The sequence below is a fragment of the Zeugodacus cucurbitae genome, chromosome 6, assembly GCF_028554725.1.
Source record: "Zeugodacus cucurbitae isolate PBARC_wt_2022May chromosome 6, idZeuCucr1.2, whole genome shotgun sequence".
In the NCBI taxonomy this organism is placed as follows: Eukaryota; Metazoa; Arthropoda; class Insecta; order Diptera; family Tephritidae; genus Zeugodacus; species Zeugodacus cucurbitae.
Genome location: NC_071671.1, coordinates 52,391,624 through 52,417,730, shown reverse-complemented (window position 1 = coordinate 52,417,730; position 26,107 = coordinate 52,391,624). Strand labels below are relative to the sequence as shown.

General features: G+C 34.6%; 1 protein-coding gene across 1 annotated transcript; it reads left to right on the top strand.

Annotated features, from left to right (window-relative positions):
- Positions 1 to 243: 243 nt before the first annotated feature.
- On the top strand, positions 244 to 25,077 carry LOC128922558 (uncharacterized). The gene is made up of 5 exons (XM_054233488.1): positions 244 to 444; positions 977 to 1,097; positions 7,666 to 7,835; positions 7,900 to 7,955; positions 24,934 to 25,077. Exons 1-5 carry the CDS (start codon positions 369 to 371, stop codon positions 25,075 to 25,077), a joined length of 567 nt encoding a protein of 188 aa, XP_054089463.1. The 5' UTR covers positions 244 to 368.
- The last annotated feature ends 1,030 nt before the right edge of the window (positions 25,078 to 26,107 follow it).

The following is a 26,107-nucleotide window of genomic DNA, read 5'->3' as shown; positions in this document are numbered from 1 at the left end:
AAATCATTATTTATCATATAATAACAGGTGTCTGGGTGTGAGGAAAATTTAATTATTAAACAGTTTTTCAAATCACACATGATGTTTGCCATTGTAAATATTTAATATTTATTGCAGAGATTATGACAACTTTGCCGCTATCAAAAAGTTAATCATACGCCATGTTTTCTTTGAACACTTTCTTCAACGCTGCGAAAGGTTACTCATACGCCGTGGTTAAATTTATTTGTTATTTATATTTTTATGGACTTCTATCGTCTTTTGAAACAATTTTACATGAAAAGACGTTGAAATGAAATTACTTCTGTCGTTAATTCTGTAAAATACTTAACCTTATAGTGCGAAAAGCGCTAAATTCCACGCTTTCTATGCTAGTATCCACGTCTGCATCGAGTTTTCAATGTGTCAAACAGTGTTTCGAAGAGATATTTGAGCAGTGCGCCGGTTGTTTGCATGTTGTTTATAGAAAAAGAATTTTAGAATGTGATTTGAGTGGCATATCAATGATATTTATCGGTATTTGGACGCTAGAAATTTATTTTGGACACTGGAAAATATAAAATTCATGAATTTTTAATGCACTGTTTGTACTCCACTTTACCTTCATCAAATTCAGAAGGAAGCACACCTGTTAGGGATTAAAATCTTTTACAGGAAATTTACATTAAAAAAGCTTGTTATGAGGTCTTTTAAACTTTATTTTTGTGTATTAAAAAAATCAATCAGAACATTCTGAGACAAAAATATTGTTTCATTAAAAATGTTAGATTAACAAAAAGTTTATTTTTAATTGAGAAATATGAAAATAGTATCAACGAAAGAACTCTATTACTCATTCAAACGATATGTGAGAAAAATTATTCTTTAATTTTCCAAACTGACCATCATGAAGTCATTTTTATTTACTACTCTTCAGCTATAAACTTTTTTAGATTTAAGCCCAACCTTACCCAACGTCGCTGAACTCACTTACAAGCACATAAACAGACTTTCCCCATTGTAAACGCCGGCAATAAATCTGATTTGGCCAATATACACAGAGAGGTGCGACTGGAAGAAGTCACGGTCTGGGTCTACTGTGAATTGCCACGATTAAGGTGAGTTCAAATAAATCGAAAATTATTATTTATCTGCATAACTTTGTCTGCCTCCCTGTGTGAGAGACTATGTGTGTGTAAGGAAGTTATGTTAAATATTTTCGCCTAAAATAACGACATACATATTTGTGTGGTTACGGGATACTTCAGTGTCTGTGAACTCAAAATATTTTTTTACTCATTCTCTGTGTCTCTTTGTTGCTGTTGTTTTGTCGCCGCCGTCGTCTCGGTACGATTTATATGGTTAACTCAGAAGGGCTTCTTATCGATGTACATACAATAGCTCATTGTTTAGGTATGTTTACTTCCATGTACGTGCGAGTGGGTCTAGATAAAATATGAAATTCAGGTATTCGAACATAAATATTTTGGGTGAGCGTATGTTGATTTTCAATTGACTGGGATACATTTATGCAAATCGGTGAAATAAATATGTATTTTGCAGTTGATAACAGTTAATATGCTTGATTAAGCATAACGATATAAACGGTAAATGTTTAAATAAGTGCGTATGTGCTGTATATATAGGGCGGCCCATAGGGAAGTTTTTTATAAAAGGTTACAAAAGAAGAAAAAACACAAACGGAGATACATTTATCCTGCAAATCTTATTTGAAAGTTTTCTGGTATTTATAAATGATCCGAAATTATTCACTGAAGCAGTTAAGGGTGTCTTCTAATAAAATAGGCTTTTCGAAGAGCTTTAGTGTTTTGTTCGTTATCTAATTTTAAAATATCAGAAAACTATGTTTTATATCAAAATTGGTCCTTCAAAGTCACAATACAATCGTATCCATAGATTAGCACATATCTTCTTCTTGACTGGCGTAGAAACCGCTTACGCGGTTATAGCCGAGTCCACAACAGCGCGTCACGACTCTCCTTTTGGCAGTCCGGCTCCAATTGGTAATACCAAGTGAAGACAGGTCCTTCTCTACCTGGTTCTTCCATGGGAGTGGTGGTCTCCCTCTTCCTTCCTTCCTCGGCTTCCACCAGCGAGTACTGCATCGAAAACTTTCAGAGCTGGGGCACTTTCGTCCATTCGAACAACATGACCCAGCCAACGTAGCCCTGTCTTTTTATTCGCTGGACTATGTCTATGTCGTCGTATAAGTCGGACAGCTCATCGTTCCATCGTCTGCGGTATTCGCCGTTGCCAATGTTTAGAGGACCATAAATCTTGCGCAAAACCTTTCTCTCGAAAACTCCTAGTGCCGCCTCATCGGATGCTGACGCCGTCCACGCCTCTGCACCATAAAGTAGGACGGGAATGATGAGGGACTTATAGAGTTTAGTTTTTGTTTGTCGAGAGAGGACTTTACTTTTCAATTGCCTACTCAGTCCATAGTAACACCTGTTGGCAAGAGTGATTCTGCGCTGGATTTCGAGACTGACATTGTTGGTGTTGTTGATTCTGGTTCCCAGGTATACGAAATTATCTACAACTTCGAAGTTATGACTGTCAACAGTGACGAGGAAGCCAAGACGCGAATGCGCTGACTGTTGACTATAAATGACTATAAATCTTGGCTTGGTCACAATTTGCACCGACTTACCGCGCTTTCGCTTGACGTTATCATAAATGGTCAACTTTTCATCAGCAGTAACCATCCGCTTTCAAAAAGGACCAAATTGAAGAATAATAAAAATTGCAAGCACATCAATAACGGTAGATTGGAGGTACAACAGTAACTGTAAATTGCAACATACTAACTACGCCGCATTGACTTGTGGGACATATTCTGTAGATATATGTACACTTTTAATAAACGATTAACCACTATTCCCTGACCGTAGAGTTGTATGCGGCTTGATTTTTCACACCGCATACACGAATGTGCGCTTCTTGTACAAGCGCTTATATGTATGTTTCAAAATAAAGGGTGATCAAATTAGGATTTATTTTATTTCCGGATTTTTAAGAAACTTTCTTGATCTGACTTCTATTACTTTCTACGAAATTCTCCGTCTTAGGCCAGCCTGTCTTGTCTTAATGGTCAATAATTTAGTCAAATCAGCAGAAAAGGGTTACCGAAGATAGCTCGATGAACAAAGCGCCTTCTTTGTCGTTATCTACGTCCAACAACTCACGAATTAAAATTTGCAATCCTTGCAATAAGTTCAAAAGTCTCATTAGACACACATCTAAAATACAACTTCATAACGATCTTGTTTGGGAAGCATTCAAATGTTTATTAATTTTAATTCTCGAAATACTCGCATTTCTCAGTATTTCTGATTTATCCTCTATCGGTATCGAGCCGCACTGCATTATCACAGATCTCAGTACAGAACCATTAAAATGTTTAAAACCTTGTCGAGTTCACGAAGCTTATGATACTCTTGCATCCTTAACATTTACCATGGCGCTAGCTAAAATTTTCGAGAGATTGATAAGAAAATATGATTTCGAAATGTCTCTCGCTTAATTCAAGATTCAATGAATCGAAAAACTAAATGGTACACCCTATATCCATGTGATAATTAAAGAGTTTTCCACGTTACAGGTAACACGTGGTTGAACAGAAATAACGTAACTGTGAATACATGCAACAACTGCAATGCAAACTGCCAAACAAAGCAGTTAAATTTTTTAATTCCCAACTCTCGACGCTGCCGAGCCGACAACAAACTTAATGGCTCGGCGGTGGCAAGTGAAACGATCGTTTTGCATGCAGTAATCTAACAATGTGTCCTTGCATATTTATATATGTGTGTATGTGGTTGTGTGGAAAGCGTTTATTTGTCTACGGCGGCGATGGCGCGACGAGCACCACTTTGAGCTGCATAACGACCGTTATCATGTTACGTATATAAACAAAAGTCCGCATGCAGACAATTCGGTGTAACGGCGTTAAGCGCAGACCATTGCATATACTGACACAGCACACACACACATACATGCTTTTCGAACAGATTGTGATTACAGTTAGTTTACTGACAAAGTGTTGCCTCCGATTTGCGACGTTGCATGTGCATTGTTACACGTGTCAACCACTATACTATTTTGCCGTTACAGACCGCCCTTAACATTTCACTAGCATTGTTGTTGATCCTTTTTGATATTTGTTGGAGGAATACAAAAAATATTTATTTTTCATAAAAATAATAATCGAATGACCTTGACCCTTATAAGAGATTTAAAAAAATTGCTTACGTAACATGCGAAAAATACAAAACACACTCGTATTTTGTCGGCGTGGACATTGTTGCTGACATGTTAAAAGAGCAATGTCCACGTATACATATATATCAACAACAAAAAGTTGTGAACGAAAATGTAACCGTTATAAATACAAAGTGTGAAAAAATCACACACATACACAGATCAGCGCACACGAACACCCAAACGAATGAGAATTACATGTAATATTAACAAAAACAAGATATACTGCACCTACACATAAACACCGCATGTGGGTCGGATAGATATATTTATATGTAGTGCATATCTAAACTCAGAGATCATCCTAAACCCATTGGTGAATGCCTTAAAACATTTTTGGAGTGAAAAAGAAAATATCTGCTTGCCTACTGAAGAGCAACGTTCCACCAAAACAGCTCAATCACATGTTTGAGTTTTAAACATACTTACTGTTAGGTTTTAAAAAAGCAGATTAAATAGATTAATTTCTTATATCTTATTAAATTAAGAGTATGTATACTAATATTCGGTTACCAGTGTAACCTCCACTTGCATTGAGTAGCGTCAAAATATTAATCGGAATGACAATTTTTTTGGAAGCTTCGAAAATAATGTCAGCGCATTGTATTAAAAAATTCTCACTCATTTATTTAGATCCCTTATCTTATTGACTACAGTCCACATCACTTACATCCTAATCTTAGCTAAGTATTCACCTATATTCTACTGCCTGCCTGGTACAAATATTTACCGTAGACACCTGTCCAATTGATAATATGTATGTGAGCACAGACACTACCAACTACTGACAATTATCTATTACATTTTGAATTAGCTTCTTACACTACGCCGAAGTTTTGTTGGAAGCCCAGCACAGGCTAGAAGAAATACAAAATTGTTGATCACTTAAAGTGTTGCAAGCAACTTGACAGCTATTTTATGTTGCAGTACAAATAGACACACGGAAAACACATATATTTATTTGAATTTGTAAATATTTGGTGGTGGTTGGTTTTTCGCTTTTGTCGGGAATTGCTGCATAGCCACAATTGGCGTGTCAGGTAAGCAGCACTAGGCAACAGCTACTTGTAAGCGCCTGCAATCCAACTGAAAGTTTCAAAGTCCATACCGACATCGATCAACGGAGCAATCGACACTCCCGGCAACAACTACTAGCGTTGTTAATACCACCGTGGTTTGACGAGCTTACCATCGCTGCTGCAGCTCGTTGTTTGATGAGCTTTGGCATTATTGGCAACTTTTTCTGTGTTGCATATTTGGCATCAATTTTACTCCATCAGCAAAGTCGCACTAACACGCACACACATATTTAATGCAATCCACAGCTAATTATGTCTGTTCGTGCAACTGTATGGTGGGTACATAGGCAAATTTCCAACTCGAAAAAATAAATTATTGACGTATTTTCCGCCCAGAAAAAAAATCATACCGAGTCCACACAAGCAAGTAAACAAGCCGTCAAACTTTAAAATTCTAAATCCATAGTGACGGCAGGTGAAATATTAACGTTCGGCAAATGGTTAAATATGCAAAATATTGAGCTTTGTTTCTTGGAAAATTTTCTTCTCATAAAGTATATTGTTTTTCACAGTGATTGTTGAGTAGAGGTTATGTAGAACCCATTGCAGCTGCTGCCTACTAAGTAGTTCGAAAATTGTTTTTGTAGTATACATGTATGTATGTTTACGGGTTCCCAATTGCTCACTACCTCAAATAGTGCCAATTTGCCAACAGTTAGTTAGTTGCCAACAGCATTAAGCAGCCACTTAAGTACTTCGATAATTGTTGATGATTGCGCCAACATTTTGCGAAATACATAAGTAGCAAGAGTTCTTGCACCGACCGTTGCCACCCATTAGTGAACCTTATCGTAAATGTAATTACTGAAAATATTTGAGTAAATTATTGGATCGTGAGCACTGATTTATTAACAAATATATTAAAATGAGTGTAACTTGACTACAGTGAGTGCAATAAATATGTAAACTGAATAATAGTTGAAATAAGGAATAAAGTTCAACTACTTGTGGGTAGAAAGACGCTTGGGAAGTATTCATAACCTCATTTTGTAGCAATTTTATACTTAATACAACTTGTTACACATGAAAAATACAATAAAAATCATGTTATCTGCTAAGCCCTATGCTCATCTGAATATCGGTAACCAAAAATCGCAATAAATTCAAAGAAGCAAGTTGAGTGTTGGCCTGTGTTTCCATTGCCTTGTATTGTCATTGTCTTTCGTGCCTTTTCCTTGTCTTTTGAAGTAACTATGCTTGGTGAGAAAAATGTCATGCAAGCAAATGCTTTTGCTGCTCTGAGTGTGTTGTTGATTTGAATTGTTCGCTGAAAGCAAAACATTGCATTGACATGTTAAATGAACGAATTACTTGAAACAAGGAGTAAAAGCCTGCTTGTGCAGCAGTTTAATATGTATGTAGTAGTATGACACAATTACGAACGAACGAACGAATAGAGAGATTAACAACAACAATCGCAATAGGTATCAGTGAATGCCTCGGCGATTCCATAAGCGCCACCGCTTCGTTGTATTTTTGCCATTTCCGCTGGCCTGCTTTTAGTCGCACCAAATAATAATCACCAATTTTTGACATTGGCAGATGTGTAGCTTTGAAGGGCAACAAATGACGACTCGCTTTTTTATATGTATTGATGAAATTTCAATTTCAAGGTATAGTATAGTACATTTAGCAAGATACTAAAATGGCCTTTCGTAGCATAAAAGCAGACGGTTTGGTTCACACCTACTTGATCTCTCAGTTCAGACAATATTTATGGGCAAAACAGAAATCTTGAAAATGTGATGTTATTTTGATCAAATAATTATATTATTCAATAAATTCGAACTCCGTTCTTCCTGTTCCTATACCTCATTATCCATAGTATCTACCGAGTCGTTCTTGTATTTCAAAAGATTTCGTCCACATAGTGGTTGGATTGTTATTATCTTCGTCACGTAAGTCCATTGGAATTTGAGGTTTAGAATCTTGCAAGGGAAACTTCTTCAGCATAAAATTACATGACCTAGTAGAGCAAAAATTAGTAGCCATTTCTAAAAATTTTAATTTGCCTTCTTTCAGCCGACCAAGAACTAGTATTGTGACTTTCAACATTAAATTTGATCTCCAAAGTTGCTCTGAACTTGTCTTATCAGCCTCAACTACACAACTACTGAGTAAAAGCTGGATAAATACCGATTGCTTTTACGAAAGCTTAGCTAAAATTCAGTACATATATTAGAGACTTAGAAAGATTGACAATTTATATTTCTATAAATCTTAAATATCTTTAAAAAATTTCAATTATTTTTATGTAATTCTCATTAAATTCCTCAATAAACCCCTCCATTTTTAAAGAGTTGCATTATTTTCTCCGTTACAGAGCGAAAGAAAGAACAGAGCTGGAATGCTCCACCAAGCAGGATCAAAACGTGACTGACCTCTTGAAAGTGTTGCTATCATTGTCGCGATTTCTGCCAGTTGGGAGCAATAATGACATCACAAGTGGACTGAAGCGACGCTCTTCGGCAAATGTTAGCGCATCGTCAAGTAGTAAGTACACTCAGAGCCAAATTTACACTGAAAAAACATACTTGGTGTGTTTAAAAAAAAACAGTCACACGCAGAGACTGTGGTAGTAATGAAAAGAAAAAAAGAAAAGGACTGCAAAAGGTACGAGATGCAAACTCAGCGAAAATTAAATAAAAAGAAATTCAAGTGCAAGTGGCACGCATTCACTGCTTTCACGGCGACCTCGGTGGTCTCAATCGACTCGTTGCGAGATTGTAAGCGAATTCCAAGTCACTAGCGACCACTTAATTGCAACTGTGTGCGTTCTTTAATTGAATGCTTCTTCGTCGTTTCATCTTACAGCCGGCTGTGCCCCTTCCTTTGTTTTTATTCTGTATATTCCATCTGCGGATTATATTCAACTTTTGGTGTCTCGGCGTTGCTATAGTATTAATGCCGTTATGCGTAAGTAGTGAAGTGTTTCAAACTGCAAATTAAACTAAATTATCACAACACAAATATCGGTGTTGCTCGCTTGCTCAACATTTTTTTTCTCAATTCGACCTAAGGCATCCAATTCTTGAATTTATATCTAAATTAAATAATGAAATGAAACTTCTGCATTCATTGCTGATTATCTGCAACAAAATTTTTTAGTATTAGCATTCTAAATTTCAACTTTAAAACAATTTTTTCGTCAATCCGACAGTCTAGAGACTGCAAGGAGTACTAACATTGATTATATTTTGGACAAAAGAAAAAATTAATAAAAAATTCTCTTTTAGGCTTTGTTAAACTGTATTTATATTGGCATTTTGATATTAAGTGGTGGCTGATGGCTCAATCTTCGGAATCACCTTCTTGAAAAGCACCTCTTGGGGTGACTGTAATTCTAAGAATTCGTGCTACTCTCCTCTGATATATTTGAATGTAAAAAGTATTACCAGCGATTAATTCCGCTTAAATAACATGCGGCCAACGCACTCCTGCCCCACTCGGTAAACAAAAAAAGCATAAGCATTTATATGATGTTTTACCTTAACTTATATGCCCAATTCCCAAAACTTAACCAGGCACCAGGAGGCACCAACAGACCAATGCAACACATTCATGCACACCATTTGTCACATGGACTCAGTAAGAGCCCAGCGTTGTATCTGCGGTATGCATTTCATATATTTGCGATTTTGTTTTCTTTAATTTTCTTTTATATTTATGTGCCCCTGAGCGTCTACAGTCATACATGTGCGCTTCCCAAATTTAACTGCAGCTAAAACAACACCAACAACAGTGTAACATTGCGCTCCACGATATGGGTGTGTATCACAGCTGCAACTAGTACAAAGGTTGCCATTGGAGTTACAGCTGCTACCAGAGTTCAGTTGCTTTCGTTCGCTGCTCAGTATTTCTGCTTTTATTTTTCCTCTTTTCCGCCACTTGTCGCGGTCATGGCGTAGCAGTGTTGCACCTTTCGTACTATACTGCACTCTGAGATTCCATATTTTACCGCATTTTGTTCCGCGGTGTTGCTTCTTCGTCGTCTTCTTCTCCTACTCGTGCAATTACATTTGCTCATTGTTTTTGTGTATGTTCATCGCTACACTTGCGATTTGCCATTCGTTACTTTGGAGTTTTACTCTGTGTGCACCGTTATTTATAGTATTATTTTACTTGAATTCTGCAACACAGACTTCTCAGACAATCCTCATATATGCAAGCTATGTACTTTTAATTCCTATTATATTTCCAACTCACTTACTAATCCAGCTACCCTCATATTCGGATATATTATTCGATTAAGCAATTATTCAGCAGTTAAATAAGGTGTCAGTGGCCGGTGCCACCACAATTCGTTTGCTGAATGTTGGTCTTGATTTGTTTTAAGCAGTGATTTTTAGCAGAAAATTGTTTCCACAAAGTGCAAAATGCGGCATGAGACAAAGCGAAATTGTTTTTAGTAATTAAATTTCAAAATTTAAAAGAAAATACTAAAATTTATAATATCATAATATAATTAACTAATATTATAATAACTTAAAGGTTGTTCTTTCATTTGCAATTTATTTAACTGGATTGTTTTGAAAGGTTTAAAATGTTACTTATACGTCGTGTCGTACTTTTACTAATCTATACTAATATTATAAAGCTGAAGAGTTTGTTTGTTTGTTTGTTTGAACGCGCTAATCTCCGAAACTACTGGTTCGAATTGAATAATTCTTTTTGTGTTGGATAGTCTATATAGGCTATATAGCATCACTGCTGCAACTAATAGGAGCGAAGAAACAGTGGTAAATGTGTTAAAAACGGGGGAAATTATTTATCTTAGCGGGCTTCCGTTCCTTGAAATAAATAACTCCGAAACAAAATCAACTCGCACTCTGCGCTGTGCTGGCCGGCGGGCGAGAAGCGGTGTTTGCGGGCGCGCCGGAGGGGGTGTTGCTCTTCGAGATATCTCCTTATCTTCTCCTTATATATACATATATAAAAGAAAGTCGTGTTAGTTCAAGTCTTTATAACTGAAGAACGGCTGAACCGATTTGGCTTACATTTGGTTTGGAGGTAGCTTAGCACCGGGAGCAGGACATAGGATACATTTTGTATATTTTTCGTGACAAGAACGTGAATAAACTGAACATTAGAAGATTTGAAATTTTGAAGTTAACCCTTTATCTAACCGTGTGATAGTTATGTTACAAATCGTTTTATTGAGTCAATTTTTTCTTACTGTTATTCTCTTCGCTCTTCGGGAAACGTAACATTTATATAACATGAGATAGGATAGAACATAAATGGGAACGGGAATGTAATCTCCAGAAATTAGATTTAAAAAATCAAATGACCCCTGATGAATACCCAACAAAAAGAAGTTTCTGATACACTAATTTATGAAAAAAATGGTATTTTATATATCCTACATATACCAGGGACAGTTTTGAAAAGACATTCCTCATGCCAAAAGTTTTAGCCATTGTTCGCGCGTGAATAGCAGCCACATTGTTCGAAAGATGACGTACGGCTCATTCAAAACTATAATTATAGTTAAATCTTTAAACTATTGAAGAATCAACATGTAATATTGCAAAACAGTCCATGATGGCTCAAGTTTTAAAGGCATCAAAAGTTCTCATATAGGACGAATGCATAATAATGCATAAAACTGCATTAGAAGCACTTACCCGAACATTAAAAGATCTAAAATACATATATGTCTGTTGAAGATAACTCTGAGCAATTGCTGAATTTCGGAACGGATTTCGGATTTCTGTAACTTTGAATTATCGAAAAACAATCTCATCAACACGGTATTACAGGTGGGCGGCTAAGAATAAAGACATAGATGACTTAAACTACAAAATTCAGAATGGGATCATTGGTCCACTTCATTCAGTCAAATCTTTGATGAAGATGAAGACACCAACTATTCAATTGAATTTTTAAACTCCTTGGATGTGCTTGGCTTGCCGCCGTACAATTTACAACTAAAGATTGGCTCCGTAGTAATCAAATTTGGAAACATAAACTGTGCACCGAAACGCATTCGATGGTAAAAAGGAAGAAGTTCTCATTTCGAGGATCTCGATAATCCCTACCGATATGACGTTTGAGTTTAAACGACTTCAATTTCCGATTCGTCTTGCATTCGCTATAAACCAATGCTGAAAAATTAATAACAAACTAAGAATAATTGAAATACTTTATTTTTTATATTATTATAATACAAAAATGAACTCAATAAAATTTCCTCATTTATTGCCTCTAAGGCGGAAGAAACTTCTCCGCTGGCTCAGCTAGTTCATATATAAATTTACATTTATATATTTAAGTTATTTTATTAAATATATGTGATTACTCTTCCTTGCCTGGAATAAATTGTTTTCCTACATTTGATATGTATTACATTTGGTGCTTGTCTTTTCTAGTTTCTTTGGTTTCCTTTTCGACTTAATATGTTCATCGGTTTGCAATTTTAATTAAGAATTTCAAGTGAATACAACAAGCTTGTGCCGACATAATCGGCTTGTTGGCTAATAAGTTACAACAATATGTATGCAGAAGATGTCAAACAACACAGATATATATAGAAGTGCTGTGGGGGTTGTTGGTGGAGCGTTAACAAGGATACCATCTATAAGTGAATGACTTCTTCGGAAATGAAAAGGCAGACGAGTTGGATAATATAGTAGCTTCTCAAGAAGAATCCGAAGCGGAGCAAATACCATGCCCGTCAGAAAATATCAAGCGAGATCTCCACATACAGTATGTACAGATTGTGCAAGAGAGATGGTGATCAACAACCAAATGCCAAATAACAAAACAAATTTGGCCTAAATATGACAGAGCAAGAACCAAGGATCTATTATATAGATTCATAAAAAGCATATATAGACTTATCATAACGGGGCATTGGCCATTCGGAGAACATGCTCTGAAAATTGGTTTGCACTATAACGATATTTGTCGTTCATGCAAATTTGAAGGGAACGAGGAAACGGTTTTCCACTTTCTCTGCGACTGTGCATCAAAATGGCGCACCAAGCATTAATTGAGCCAGTATGGCAGCACTCCTACCTACCTACCTATAAGAGACTGTAAAGGATAAAAAAAATTTGTTAAATTGAAAGCAAATTAATGTTGTAATCAATTGAAACTCAATCATGCATCAATACACTGTTGTGAGAGTTGCTGGTCACCTGTTTCTTAATGATTTTCCACAGTGGCAACTAAAATGATCTAAATAAAAAATAAAAAAATTTACAAATTAATGAAGGACGAATTTATATTGATTATTATAAATAAGGGGTCAATTCGGGGGCAGAACTCTACCAGTATTAAATAAGGCATATACATTTTTCCAAGAATCAGCAAGGGACAATGACTTATCAAAAGTTCTATATATTTAGAGGTCTTGTGAGGTCAGCTTTGTTTCTTGAGTTTAATATACTCATACATCCCGACATACTGATATTCGCCTAAAAAACTGAAATCTCATATACATATATTATATTTAAAACACGCGCATTACTGCATTAAAAAATCAATAAGGTCATCACCACACAATAGCTTGAAATTATTGTATAATATATAAATAAATTTTAATCAAGCAATAAATGAATCAGCGTTGTAAAACAAGCAAATCCACAAAGTGACATAAAGCACGCCCTACTTACATGGCGGCTAACGGAAATTTACATATTACTATTGTAATAAAGTGCGTATTATTTGTCGGTATTATTAAAGCAAGGGACTGTGATCGCAACTTTGCTCTTGCATTAACCAAACACCTCACCGAGTGCATTTCACTCCGCCTGCCCAGCTCGTCTATCCATCCGTTTCTCTGTACATAGACAAACTAGCCATTTCACTGGCACAGTGTGTACGCTGTGGACCACCGAAATGCCAGCAGTACAACAATGGTTAAACACATTCACACATACAGACACAGACACATACATATGGATTCACTTTTGGTGTGTAGGTGTGAGCTCGTGAATGACACAAAGTGTTTGCTCAGTTGGCTTGCGGCCCTTCAATTATTTATTCATGCAACCTATAGACATGTTTTTAAGCTGCATATCACTGTATGTAAATGTAGTTGAGTTTACACATACAACTATAAATGTATGGGTGTGTGAAAGTAGCAAGTTTGTGTTGCAACTCTGAAATATGTCAGCCACATTATTAATGCTCGCGAATATGAACATAAACTCTCAAACTCTTAAGCATATTAGTAGCCGTGGTTAGCCCGTACCGCAGTTCCCATCACCACTTAAATCTCAACTAAGTGTTTCAATAGATTAGATTATATTAGGAATAATAGTGATAAAAAACGAGACAGCACCTGATTTCGATAAATAATAATGGTACCTCCTTTGTGGCCAAGTAAGAAAAAAAGTTTATACTAAGTAAAAGTTTCCCGCCATAGACAATCCTTCAGAGGTGGATAACGTATTGTTGGATCGGGCTTATACTAAATAACATCAAGACTAACTATGAATAGGTTGGATCAAAAAGTAGAAAAGACTACCGAGGCAATCCATTTATGTGTTGAGCTTTGCCTTTCGAATTTGGAGTGTGCGCAAGAAATGTCAGATTTGAGGAAAAACTCGAGACTCAGTTCGACGATAGTTGTAATTTCAGAGTTTGAAATCAAAACTTAATCTAAATTCAGACAACCATGTTCAAAGGTTCTCCTTTAGTGTAGCAGAGTCTTTAAATTAATTAAATTCGATTGGGTAGAGGCACTGTGGTTTAACATTGATCTGCTGATAAATCCATGCCGTTCATTTATATTGGAATCCATAAAACTGTCTCTATTCACTATCCAATTCTACCACTTTTTTAAACCCTGTATTTCATCTCTCAATTATTAGTTAATCGAATTTGTACATTTGAAGTAATATTACTATTTCGCTTAATTGACGACATGCCCTTTCTCTTAAAATATTTTTGTCCTTCATAAATTAATAAATAACAGAACTTATTGGCCATTAATTTCAAGTGTTTGTGCAAAATTAATTTGTGATTGTATTAAGCGTTAGTAATTGCGAATGATTTATTATTTAAGCTCATCCTTGAGAGCACTCAACTGCTTTCATTTTTATTTTCATTGAGTACTAATGTAATAAATTAATATTCCTGTGAAATTGAAAGCTAATATTAATTAATAACTTAACACAAATCGATTTATTGAGTGTAGTAAATTTCGAGGTTTCACATGGTAACTTGTAGCAGACAAAAGTATGTCGAAACTGTAATTAAATGTTCAACAAAATCAACAACATCGACTTCATCCATGAGACCACGAGGCAGCTCTTTTGCTCTCCATGGCGCTATAACTGTCAGTTATTACGCTGTTATTGGTTGTACTCTTGTACTCACGCTCGACAGTTCGATGAATGGCCCGAATTTATAACCTCGATATTAAAGAGGAGTAAGAAAGGGGGAGAAATAATGGTGTTCAAAGAATGCTATTTTGTCGGTGAAGCACGGGGGGTGTTCAGTACATCCTGTTTGGAGGCGATATTTTATGTAATGGTTGGCTGAGTTTGTGTTTTTTGGTGGATCATTTGATTTTGGAACAATTTTATCTCTTGCTAACTAAAACATGTTTTACGTTGATTATTGTTTTTTTTTAGCTTTTAATATTTTTTTTGTTTTATGATTTCTGTATTTTTTTCGTTGCGTTCGGTGTTTTTCATATATACTTATTTAGATGTTTCAACTTTTGGTTGAACATTGGTACAGGGTTATTATAATTTTCCTCTTTCCTTCTCTCTTACTACTTTCCAATGCCACATTCGTGCACTTCTTCAGAAGTAGAACCATTCATTTGTATCCTTTTTATGGTGTGTTTCGGTATTTTTGGTGTTTTTTCTTGTTCGTTTTTTATTTCTTTATTTTTTCTTCATCACAATTTTATTATTTTACTGCATTTATGTACATAATTTTGTCTAGCACACCGCTGCTTATTTCCACATTTACCTCACTATTTTTCCGGCGTGAGTGTTGTAGAGCTGTGTAAATCGCAGGCAATTACTAGTTGTGCAATTAGCAGAAGATTACACTTTTAATGCCTTGTTGAGTTTTATAACAATTCTATATTCTGATTTTTATTACCCTACCGGGGGGGGGCCCGACGGCGAACTTTTTTCCGCCTTAGAGACAATAAATGAGCAGATGGTCTTCTGACCCGTGAACATGCCAAATACATATAATTGACCATTCGAAAAACATGGATATTCTAAATTCAGACCACATACTTTCAAGGGGTAGTGTCTCATTTGTTAACGGTCATAGAGATATCGAACAAGAAAGACTCAGTGCCTAAGGGCAATTTTTCACCGAAAATATGTGTAAATCTCACAGATAATTTAATGTAATTCATTCCCTCTGAATATTTTCCTTATAACAGTTTGTCTCTTTACCAAAAATGGTTAAAATCGGGTCATAACTTCCGCCAGATCCCATATACCTAATTATAGGTAATATAAAATGAAGTGAGCGTATAGTCTTCGATATATTGTATCTTGGTGGTAAAAACGAGTGAAATCGGTTCAGGAATTACCTCAGTCCCAATATGCTATTTATGATGATTTTCGTTATTCTATTGAAGTTTATGGGTCGAATTGTGTTATCTTTATAAAATTATATCAATTAATTGCGAGAGTAAAAAATGTTCGGTTGCACCCGAACTTAGCCTTTCCTTACTTGTTTTTCTTTATTATACTCTCACAACAAAAGTTGCTAAGGGATTATTATATTTTTGTCCACATAACGGTTGTTTGTAAGTCCTAAAACTAAACGAGTTAGATATAGGGTTATATATACCAAAGTGATCAGGGTGACGAGTAAAGTTCAAATCCGGATGTCTGTCTGTCCGTCCGTCCGTCTGTCCGTCCGTGCCAGCTGTAACTTGAGTAAAAATTGAGATATCTTAATGAAACTTGGAACACGTGTTCCTTGGCACCATAAGAAGGTTAAGTTCGAAGATGGGCACAATCAGACCACTAGCACGCCCACAAAATGGCGATAACTAAAAAAAAAGAGCTATAACTAAGCCATAAATAAAGTTATGAAAATAAAAAAAAAAATTGGAACATAGCATCGTATTAGGGAGGGGTACATTTGAATGTATTGTTTTTGGAAAAGTGGGCGTGACCCCGCCCCCAAATAGGTTTTTTGTATATATCTTGCAAACCAGTAAAGCTATATAAACCAAACTTTCTGCAGTCGTTTTTTTTAGCCGTTTCCTTATACAGTACAAAAATGAAAGAAATCGGATAATAACCACGCCCACCTCCCATACAAAGGTTAGGTTGAAAATGACTAAAATTGCGTTAACTCACTAACGAGAAACGTCAGAAACACCAAATTTTACATAAGAAATAGCAGAAGGAATCTGCACTGAGATTTTTTTACAAAATGGGAAATGGGCGTGGCGTTGCCCACTTATGGATCAAAAACCATATCTCAAGAACTACTCGACAGATTTCAATGAAATTCGGTATATAATATTTTCTTGACACCCTGATGACACTGGTGGAATATGTGCGAAATCGGTTCACAACTACGCTTACTTCCCATATAACACAATTTTGAATTTCATCTGATTCCTTCACTTTATAAGATATACGTAAGGAACCAATGAAGATAGCGAAATAAAACTTTACACAAATACTGTATTAGAGCTGTGACATCACTTGTGGAAAAATTGTCAAAATCGAACCATGACTTTTCAAGGCCTCTGATATCAAACATGAAGAACTCAGTGCCTAAAGGTAATTTTTCACCGAAAATATAGGTAAATATTTAAATAAATTGCAAGAGTATAAATTGTTCGGTTGCACCCGAACTTAGCCTTTCCTTACTTGTTTTTGTTTTTTATTTATCAAATTTTTGTAACGATTGATAATCTTTTCTTTTTTCAGTCTTATTTTCATTATTATGAAAAGAAAGCTTACCCAGATGTTTTGAATAATAAATTTGTGTTTTATATGGAATGTCAATTGTGTTTTTAATTCCACAGTTTATTCACATTCTCGTCACGAAAATGGATTGAAAAGTATCATATATCTTGCCCCGGCCCTAAGCTACTTCCAAACCAAATGTATGCCAAATCGGTTCAGGCATTTTTTAGATATAAATGTAACTAACCCGAATTTATTTGCATACATATAAATATATCTATAATTTTTGCCCTCAAATCAGCTAGGAGTTCTAAATGTTTAATTATTTATCGATTTGAGTACATTTTGTGTATTTTAATTAGTTGACACAGTAAACCTTACGGATATTCAAATGCTTTTTGCAATTTTCTGTGAAGATTTCCTCACTTTGGCCAGACTCGTCGTATATTCCCATTATTCTTATATTTATTATATATGTAACTGAAAGATAAAATGTTTGTGGTGACATATGTCATAGAATATGTATTTTTTAAAGTGTAAAATGCGTAAGCTTTATGCGTTTTAATGCTCTTTTGAAAAGTGGTTTAACCGCCTTTTAAGGGAACACTTGAGCACATAAAGTGTATTTGTGTTAAATTCTTAAATGCCATGACAGTAATTTAAATTTCTTTTTGACAGTGTGTTTATCTTGTTCAATATTTAAATTCAATTTTAGTTTGTCTCTATTTTAGTCTTAAGATTCTACTTGTATATCACGGAAAAAGTAAAACCAAATTTGTAAATGTTTAAATCAAATTATTCTTGTATACAAGTTTAAACACTAGCACGTAGTACATCAGCCCACACCTCGAATTCAATGGGTTCATTGAAATGAAATAAATCTATTTTGGGTGAGATACAAACATAGCTTTTTAGTAAACTTAAATAAAAGAAGGAGAAGTATTTCTGTCAAACTTCAAAGAGAGATGAGAAAATTAAGTGGCAAAAATATGCGCGGTCGCAAATGCCCCACAAACGTCATTCAAATGAACAATTTGTATGAGTGGAACATAATATATGTGTGAGAGCACTACGCACCCTCCAACTTTATTACAATAACTGAGTCGAATCGGCTCAGAAAAAAGTAATATATTTTCGGGCAGCTGTTGCAAGTTTCTGCGGTGGCGGCGGATGAGCCGAAGTCTGCTCCCTAAAATAACCATGTGACAGTACGAGTATTAGCGGTTTTGTTTGACATTTCTCTGAGCGCACATATTGAATGCCCACTCGTTAGGCATGGAGAATCAATAAAATAACTTGTGTACAGAAACAACTCACTCACCTCACATGTGTACGTGTATGCATTCGTATGAGACTATAAGTTTATTACAACTTCTCCAATGACTAGGAGTGTGTGAATTTTTGACACATGACTTTGTTTCATATCATCTTTTTATAACATTCTTGGTATTTTCCACTTTATCGCCTTCGAGCGCCACATAATATTCAATTTAAATTATATGATTTTTACTGATCGATTTTATCTTTTCATATACCTCTTGAGCTTTTATGTGCATAATTAAAATAAATTAATATTTTTTAAATTTTGTTTTCATGTAAACCGATTTATTATCTGTAAGTGTTTTATATCGCATAGTATGTATTAAAAAAGCTTCGAGTTCTGATTTTGAATATTCTTTTCAATTGCTAGTTGAAACTATTTTAATTATATCTTTGATCCCTTTTTTTTAAGTTTTATTTTGTATTTTGATTTGACTGAGTTGAACGATACATATGGAACGTCCACATTCTGCCGAATTCCACTAATTTGTCTAACTTGTTGAAATTAATGCTTTGGCGATTTGACCAAAAACATGCGGTTTTATATCACAAACACATTCCATCGAAATTCGTTTTAATTGAAATGAAAAGTATTTTCAATAATTCAACATCAAGCGGTCTATGCATATATAAGCTCTTTATGTGTAAATATGATATTTAAATAAATACGTGCACACCTTCCATGAAAAATATCTTTAGTGTTTTCGACTTTTGGCATACAGCTTGTAGCTTTCGCAGCCAGACTCAAGGGCCCCATAAGTCAACTAGCGGATTTCAGTAATATTGAAAAGAGACATACCTAGTCATAATAATCTCTACTATATACCAGTGGACTGTAAGACCGGTCATTGCGGTAGACGATTCTAGGCGATAGAAATCTCCCTTTCTGTGATTCATTATTTTTACATAATTTTCATACACGTCACTTTCGAAATCCATTGCATTAAAATGTCGAAAACAATGCGAAATTGCACAATGATTGCTCAAACTGTTAATTTATAAACTCGAAATATTTTCATTTATTTGTCAATTGAAGCGAAAAGTTTATCAGTTCGCCGAAATTTGGTTTTTGGTTTAACTTATTCGTTTTGCCATTCCGTTATTTTGCATTACATAACTGCAAGCAATTAAAAGCTGACGGAAGAAAAACGTTTTGAAATAATTTCGCTTTAACTTCGAACTTATTGTTATTCAGTAAGTCTTGCTATACACTAACATTCGCCATTTCAACACTGTCAGCGCATCTTGGCGCACTTAGGCACTCATTCGCCTCTCTTTGCCACCACACACCCATCTTCTGCTGGTATTTTTCTGCATTTCTGTTGCGCGGATGACTGCAGCATTGCATAGTTTGCTTTCGTTCGAAACTTTTTTTCTTTTTTTATTCTTCTGCTTCTATGCACTCAATTATAGTTTTGAAATTTTATTAGCCCACTGTTATTAGCATTGCTCCTACTGATTTGTGTTAATAGCTCCTGTTGTTGGTGCTGTGGTTTGTTGATGGTCTTGCCATAATATTTGAATTTATATACATTTGTTTGTAGATTGGTGTGCATGTTGCATGTGTGCAGTCATACACAAGTAATTGACAAACGATTTTATTGCCACGAAATAAGTGACTAGTTTTAGACTTTCTGTAAAGTAGAATTGCTTTTCTCACACAACTTGGACAATATGTATTTGTTGTATATGTGTGACTTTGTGCTTTCCCTGGTTTTGTCGGCATCACTCAGTCTTTACATACAAATTGTCATACTTTGACTCACACACAAGCTTTTCTCAATCATCTTTTGGGAGTTAGTCCATCTGTTTCCAGCGTTAAAAAGTCATGATTGGTCGCAGCCGTTGATCCAGCCACCAGCAGCGGCGATGCCAAGCTATAACCCAGATCTTAGTTAGCTATCATTCATTTTTACAAACAGCCTCTCTCCCAAATGAATGTCTCATAAAAAATTGCGCGCCAAATTATACATCTCACTCATACGCCGTGCATCACGCAAAACCGAACAACAAATCAACAACGCGTCCGATGACTGTAATTTGCAATAGAGTGGCGTAGGACTTCACACCCCGTGAATACTTGATTAGAAGGGAAAAACAAATTTGTATAATAAATCACAAAATGGATACATATCCAAGAAGCAAGAATAATAAGAACAACAATAAGTAGCAAAAGCAAAGCGAAGCGGAGATACGAAATCGCGATTGTATACATGTGAATATTTGACTGTGTGTGTGTGTGTGTGGGTTTTGGTATATTTGCGTAGTTGTTTTGGCGTAGTTGTTTGTTTGTACAAATTTAATTCAACAGTCGTCAAAGTATGTTCAACACAATTGTCCTGTGTCAATAAATCAATAAATACATACAAATTGCTGTTGACGTAACAATAATTGACTTTCAACAACAAAATAAAAATTATCTATGTATGTATTTAATTTTTTGGAGACTTTTTCAACTACTTTTTTCTAAATATTTTTTTTTGCCAATAAATGACGACATGCGTATAGTAAACGAATATAACAATAACCACAGTTTTTCGATGAAATACACTTTTGCATTTCATTTATGATTATTATTATATCGTATGGATTTTTGAAGTGATTTAAGTTTTATTATACATTTTTTTTTTAGCAAATTTAGCGTGCCTCGTAAACAAACAAATGACTTTAATATGAATATAAATGAATATTCTCCACAAAATTTGTGAAAACATTCATAAAAAATAATAGAAGCTCAACTTTGGGCGAAATCGTATTTTATATAAATTTTCAACTTTTATAAAATGCTTAATAGAAAATAAGTTTCAGAAACAAAAAAGCCGGAGAAAATTGTGTCCAGATTCTGAAGTTATGTCATGATTCCTATTCATTTCCTGTTTGTATGGTTGTCAATTTTCAATGACTTTTTAATCTTTATGAAAATAGCCCATCACTTAGCATTACGATTGATTGATGAAATATGATTTTCTTAGCATGATACCGATATATGTATTTTAAAATTGAAATTGTCTTAAAAAATGTAATGATTTCCAACAAACAGTTTGTGTATTTTTTAATTCCTTATAATTTGTAATAAATAATTGTTGCTCTCTTAAATCATTCGCCGAAAGTTTCGAATTCATCATTTGCATTTACAAAATAATTCACCTGCCATATCTGCGTATAGTTTGTAAGCAAATCCTCAAACAACATTTACATAAAACATTGAGCATTCGTTGAAATTTTCAAAATTCCGCAGAAATGCCGAATTTGAAATACAAAAGCTACTTTGAGCTTTAGGCTTATTTACATTTTGCACGTAGTCCTTCGACATGCATTATTTATTTCTATTAAAATTTATGAACCAAAGTGCTCAATGGGGTTTAAACTATACAAATTCGCATGACAATGTTGCATGTTGCTTGCACCTCCACACTCGCCCAATGTTTTTGTCCGTTTGGATGTTAATGCTATGAGCTTAAAAGCTGCGCTGTTACGAGTATTTTCAAATCGACTTCATTTATTAGCTATTATATTTTTTTTTGTGTAAATAAAGCAATAAATTGCCTTGTTAATATTTGTGTTCAAATATTCAAAAAAAAATATAAATAAAAATAAATATTCATCAATTAGTTAAATTATATTTTTTAATCCTTTCTTCGAAAACATCTGATATTCTATGTTAAATTCTTAAACTTAACTTAATTTTAAATCTGTAAAACTCGCATCAGTGCAGCGCGTTGAACCTATCGCTTCTTGGTTGAGGCGGGTTATATAGATATTAACCAATTCCCTGGAGAGTAGAGTTAACCAAATTATAGACTCGTTAGTTTATAGTTGACATTGCTTTGAATTAATACTAAAATACACAAAGAGATTATATCGAGACAAATTCGTAATTTACATCTACTCGTTAAATGTTAACGAGTAAAAACGACCATTTTCATTTACTTTGCTCTCAACTGATTGTCCAATTTGGCATTAAAACATGCACTGAACTCATTTCAAAGTCGAATGCAATTAGTTTTCCGAGAACATTTTCAATTCTTGCAATATTCAAATTAAAAACATATTTACTTTACAGTTATACCGTACTCGTGTAAATATGTATTGCGAAAATTTGTTTTTCATTGCCTCAAACTTTTAGCAATGCCACATTTCATACACACAAACACACTCGCATATTTTTCAAAAGTTTGATTATTAAAATTCCCCATGATAAGAGTTAGAAGTCGCCTTGCCAATTTTCGTATCACTTATAATATCTCACTATATGTATGTGTCTACGAGAATGCGAATGATATCTGCAAGCTCTGCTAGTTTTTGTAGTAGCAGTAGTAGCTAATAAGTTAATTTGTGTTTGCTGTTTGCATATTTCGGTTGCCATGTAAATACATATCTGTGTGAGGGTTGAAGTTTTTAATTAATTCCGACATTGTTTTGCCTCATAAACTCTTTATTTTAGACAAGAGCAACGCAAGTAGAAGTCTACTTAATGGCGCATTAAGCATATATATGTACATATGTATATGTATTTCGCCAAAATGCATGATAGTAAAAATGCTTGATTGCGAGAAAAGTGATATCAACCTCTCTACCACCTAAGGTGACACTTTGTAAAAATTGGTATTTATCCATTTCGTAGTGAAATTGTTGCATGATGGATTCTGCGTTCAATTATTTTTCAGATTTTCTGGAAATTATCAACCAAACCCACATGAAATTGAAGGCCTCAATATGTATTCTTGCATATTTATTTTCTGGGTATTCTCAATGCCGAAACTTGTTGAGTTTCAACTCAACCCTGAACCATTTACATTTGCTATGTGGTGTGCCAGCATCCTAGGCAACCTTGTATTCTTGATTTTTGTAACTTTTTATAAAGTTTTTGCTTGCACATGTTTTTGTATTTACATAAATAAATATTTAATTACTGAAGCGAGAAGTTTAAATTAACAAGCAAACAATTTTAATAGCAAATGTGGATTTTTCAAATTAACATGCAAACTAATATTTTGAGGTGCGTATACATAATAATATACGCATCGTTGTAATCTAAATGGTAATGACAGTTCTGGTTGAAAAATATGAAATTATTTTGCTTCCTTAATAAATTTTAAAAATTATTTCTTTCTGTTGTCAAACTGATTACTGATTCTTTCAAAATTCTACTCTCTCTTCTTCGTTAAAAAGTCGAATGTGCCTGCCTCAGGACAAAGCTAAAATCTGCTTGTTTACACAAATTTCATCACCTATATTCCACATATTCCTCCAATTTAGTTGTTTGAGCAGCGATAGTTCAAAGCACTATAGTTCATGGTAGTTCAAAGACCTATCTCACGAAATTTACGATATTTAGTTACGACTTTGTAAACCTTGTACTTCTTCAAAATTTTTAAAATTTACAATTCTTTGAAAAATTGACTCAAAACCGAACACTGCGAACCTTTACCCATTCAAGAATACGATAACAACCTTAGCAATGTTTCTTACTGAACCTCAGAGCTACAACTTTGGACCTAAAACCAAACCAGTATTTATATCAATGTCATGGTTTTTTTCTTCTAGACATTCATTCGAAGTCAAAATCAAAAGGACGATTATGCCCAACACAAGGCGTTCCACGATGGGAATGAGACTGCTTCTGACGCGACCGCGGCCGAATGTGAGTACTTTATGTTGATCCTTTGATCTTATATTATTTTTTAATAATATTTTTATTTTTATTGCAATAAAGAAACTCGTCCGGATCATACTTTTATATTGGCGATACGAAACAACGAGACGAAATGGTTTTTTAAGCATATACTGTGACTGTTAAGCCTGACAGTATTTGTCAAGCCCAATAGCATATCAGCACATTTTATGTTAATATTTATTGAAAATTTAATATAAAACCTATTATTCCGATATAAATATTTATAATCTTATTAAATAAATAAATAATTATGTTTCTTAATTTCTGAGGCACAAACAGGTAAGCCACATGTATTTTAAGCAATGATAAGCGATTGGTCGCCAAAGCAATAATTCTTTATCTCCTCAAATGGATAATTAAAAATTAATAATTTTGAAGAAAATGCATTTTAATGAACTAAAATTAAATATAAAATATTTACTTCCACAATTTACCATCAAATTCTGAAAAATAAATTATCAATGTAGGTTGGCAACACTGCTGCGAAACAATGTGAGCTCAGACTGTAACAGACGCACATAAATGCTGCAAATGCAAATGATGTGTTTCATACTACCATTTCATATCGCAGACGATCACACGTCTCTCTCACCAAGCCAAACAAACTCCACGAAGTTCGAATAATGCAACAACTTGACTTCGAACAACACGACGATTCACAGCTTCGTTGTTATTGTGACGAAGGTGAGATAATGCAAATGCAAAATTAAACACACTTAGTATTACTTTATTTTAGGAACAAACTGGGCATTTGGAACACAAGTGCATTGTTACAGCAGATGACGGACACAGCACATTTGCTGTGCCGTCCGCATACTCCTCGCGCACCAATAACTTGATATACGATAACCTGCGCTGTACGGGGCGCACTGCACTTTGAATAAAGTATAATGGGGGCAATTTAGTGCCAACAACTTTAAGAAAAAACATAAAATTTGGAAAACATTATTGTTGGCGATAATTAAAAAAATATTAAACAAAAAAAAACATTAATATTATATGCATATGTTGGTGGGCACCCTTAGAGACTTTGAACCACTTGCTAGGCTTTATTATTGATATTCAGCAACAATAATCAAATAATTCGCACTCTCTCCGAATTTAATTTTGTAAGCCTACTGTATTTTACAAGAAGATCGTACAGAGCTCATTGGAAGTTGAATTTAATTTCAGCAGCAATGACACACACATATTAACATAATTTGTATGCAAATGCTGGGGGCAAAACCAGGCGGACATGAATAATAGTAACAGAACAAATGAACAAAAAATGCAAAAAAAAAATATATGTATGTTGTCTTTAGTGTTTAGTTTTTGTACTGATGGTAGGATAAATAGGAACGAACTTTTGTTGGTAGAAACTTGTTATCAAATATAACCAGGAGGTAATTTTAATATATACCTTCTTTGTTTTATGAGCGGCTGGTATAAGGCATATTAAGTATAGGAAATTTAGAGCAAACAAAAATTTTAAATGCGATCGCCGCCGCTTCATTTGGCTACATTTTCATACATTTTCCGTATAAGATCGTCACAATATAACAGGCGATCATAAATGATAGCAGCAAGCAAAATTCCTAAAATATTTACAATAACAAAATACATATTGGTATGCCTTGTTTAGTTCTAGGGACGATATGACAATCAGAGTCAATGTGTGTTGTTCTACAAATTCTGCACTGCAAATTCCTCAATGCGTAGAAATTGTTTTTATATTCGAAACAACGACTGCTAAGTTTTGTTTTTGCGCCTGGTATGCTATGCTATTTATTTTTGTTTTAGGAACGTCTTGGTAATTGAAATTAATGTACGCATGTTGTTGGTATGCAGAATATACCAGCTGGACTTTTCGTATATTTGGGACAGACGCAAAAACGAAACGAAGCAGTCGGTTTTTCGAATATAAAAAC

Coding starts and splice junctions, on each gene's coding strand:
- LOC128922558 (XM_054233488.1), top strand. CDS start 369: ATGCTAGTATCCACGTCTGCATCGAGTTTTCAATGTGTCAAACAGTGT. Junction 1,098..7,665: donor TGTGAATTGCCACGATTAAG/GTGAGTTCAAAT, acceptor TCTCCGTTACAG/AGCGAAAGAAAGAACAGAGC. Junction 7,836..7,899: donor TGTTAGCGCATCGTCAAGTA/GTAAGTACACTC, acceptor AAAAAAAAACAG/TCACACGCAGAGACTGTGGT.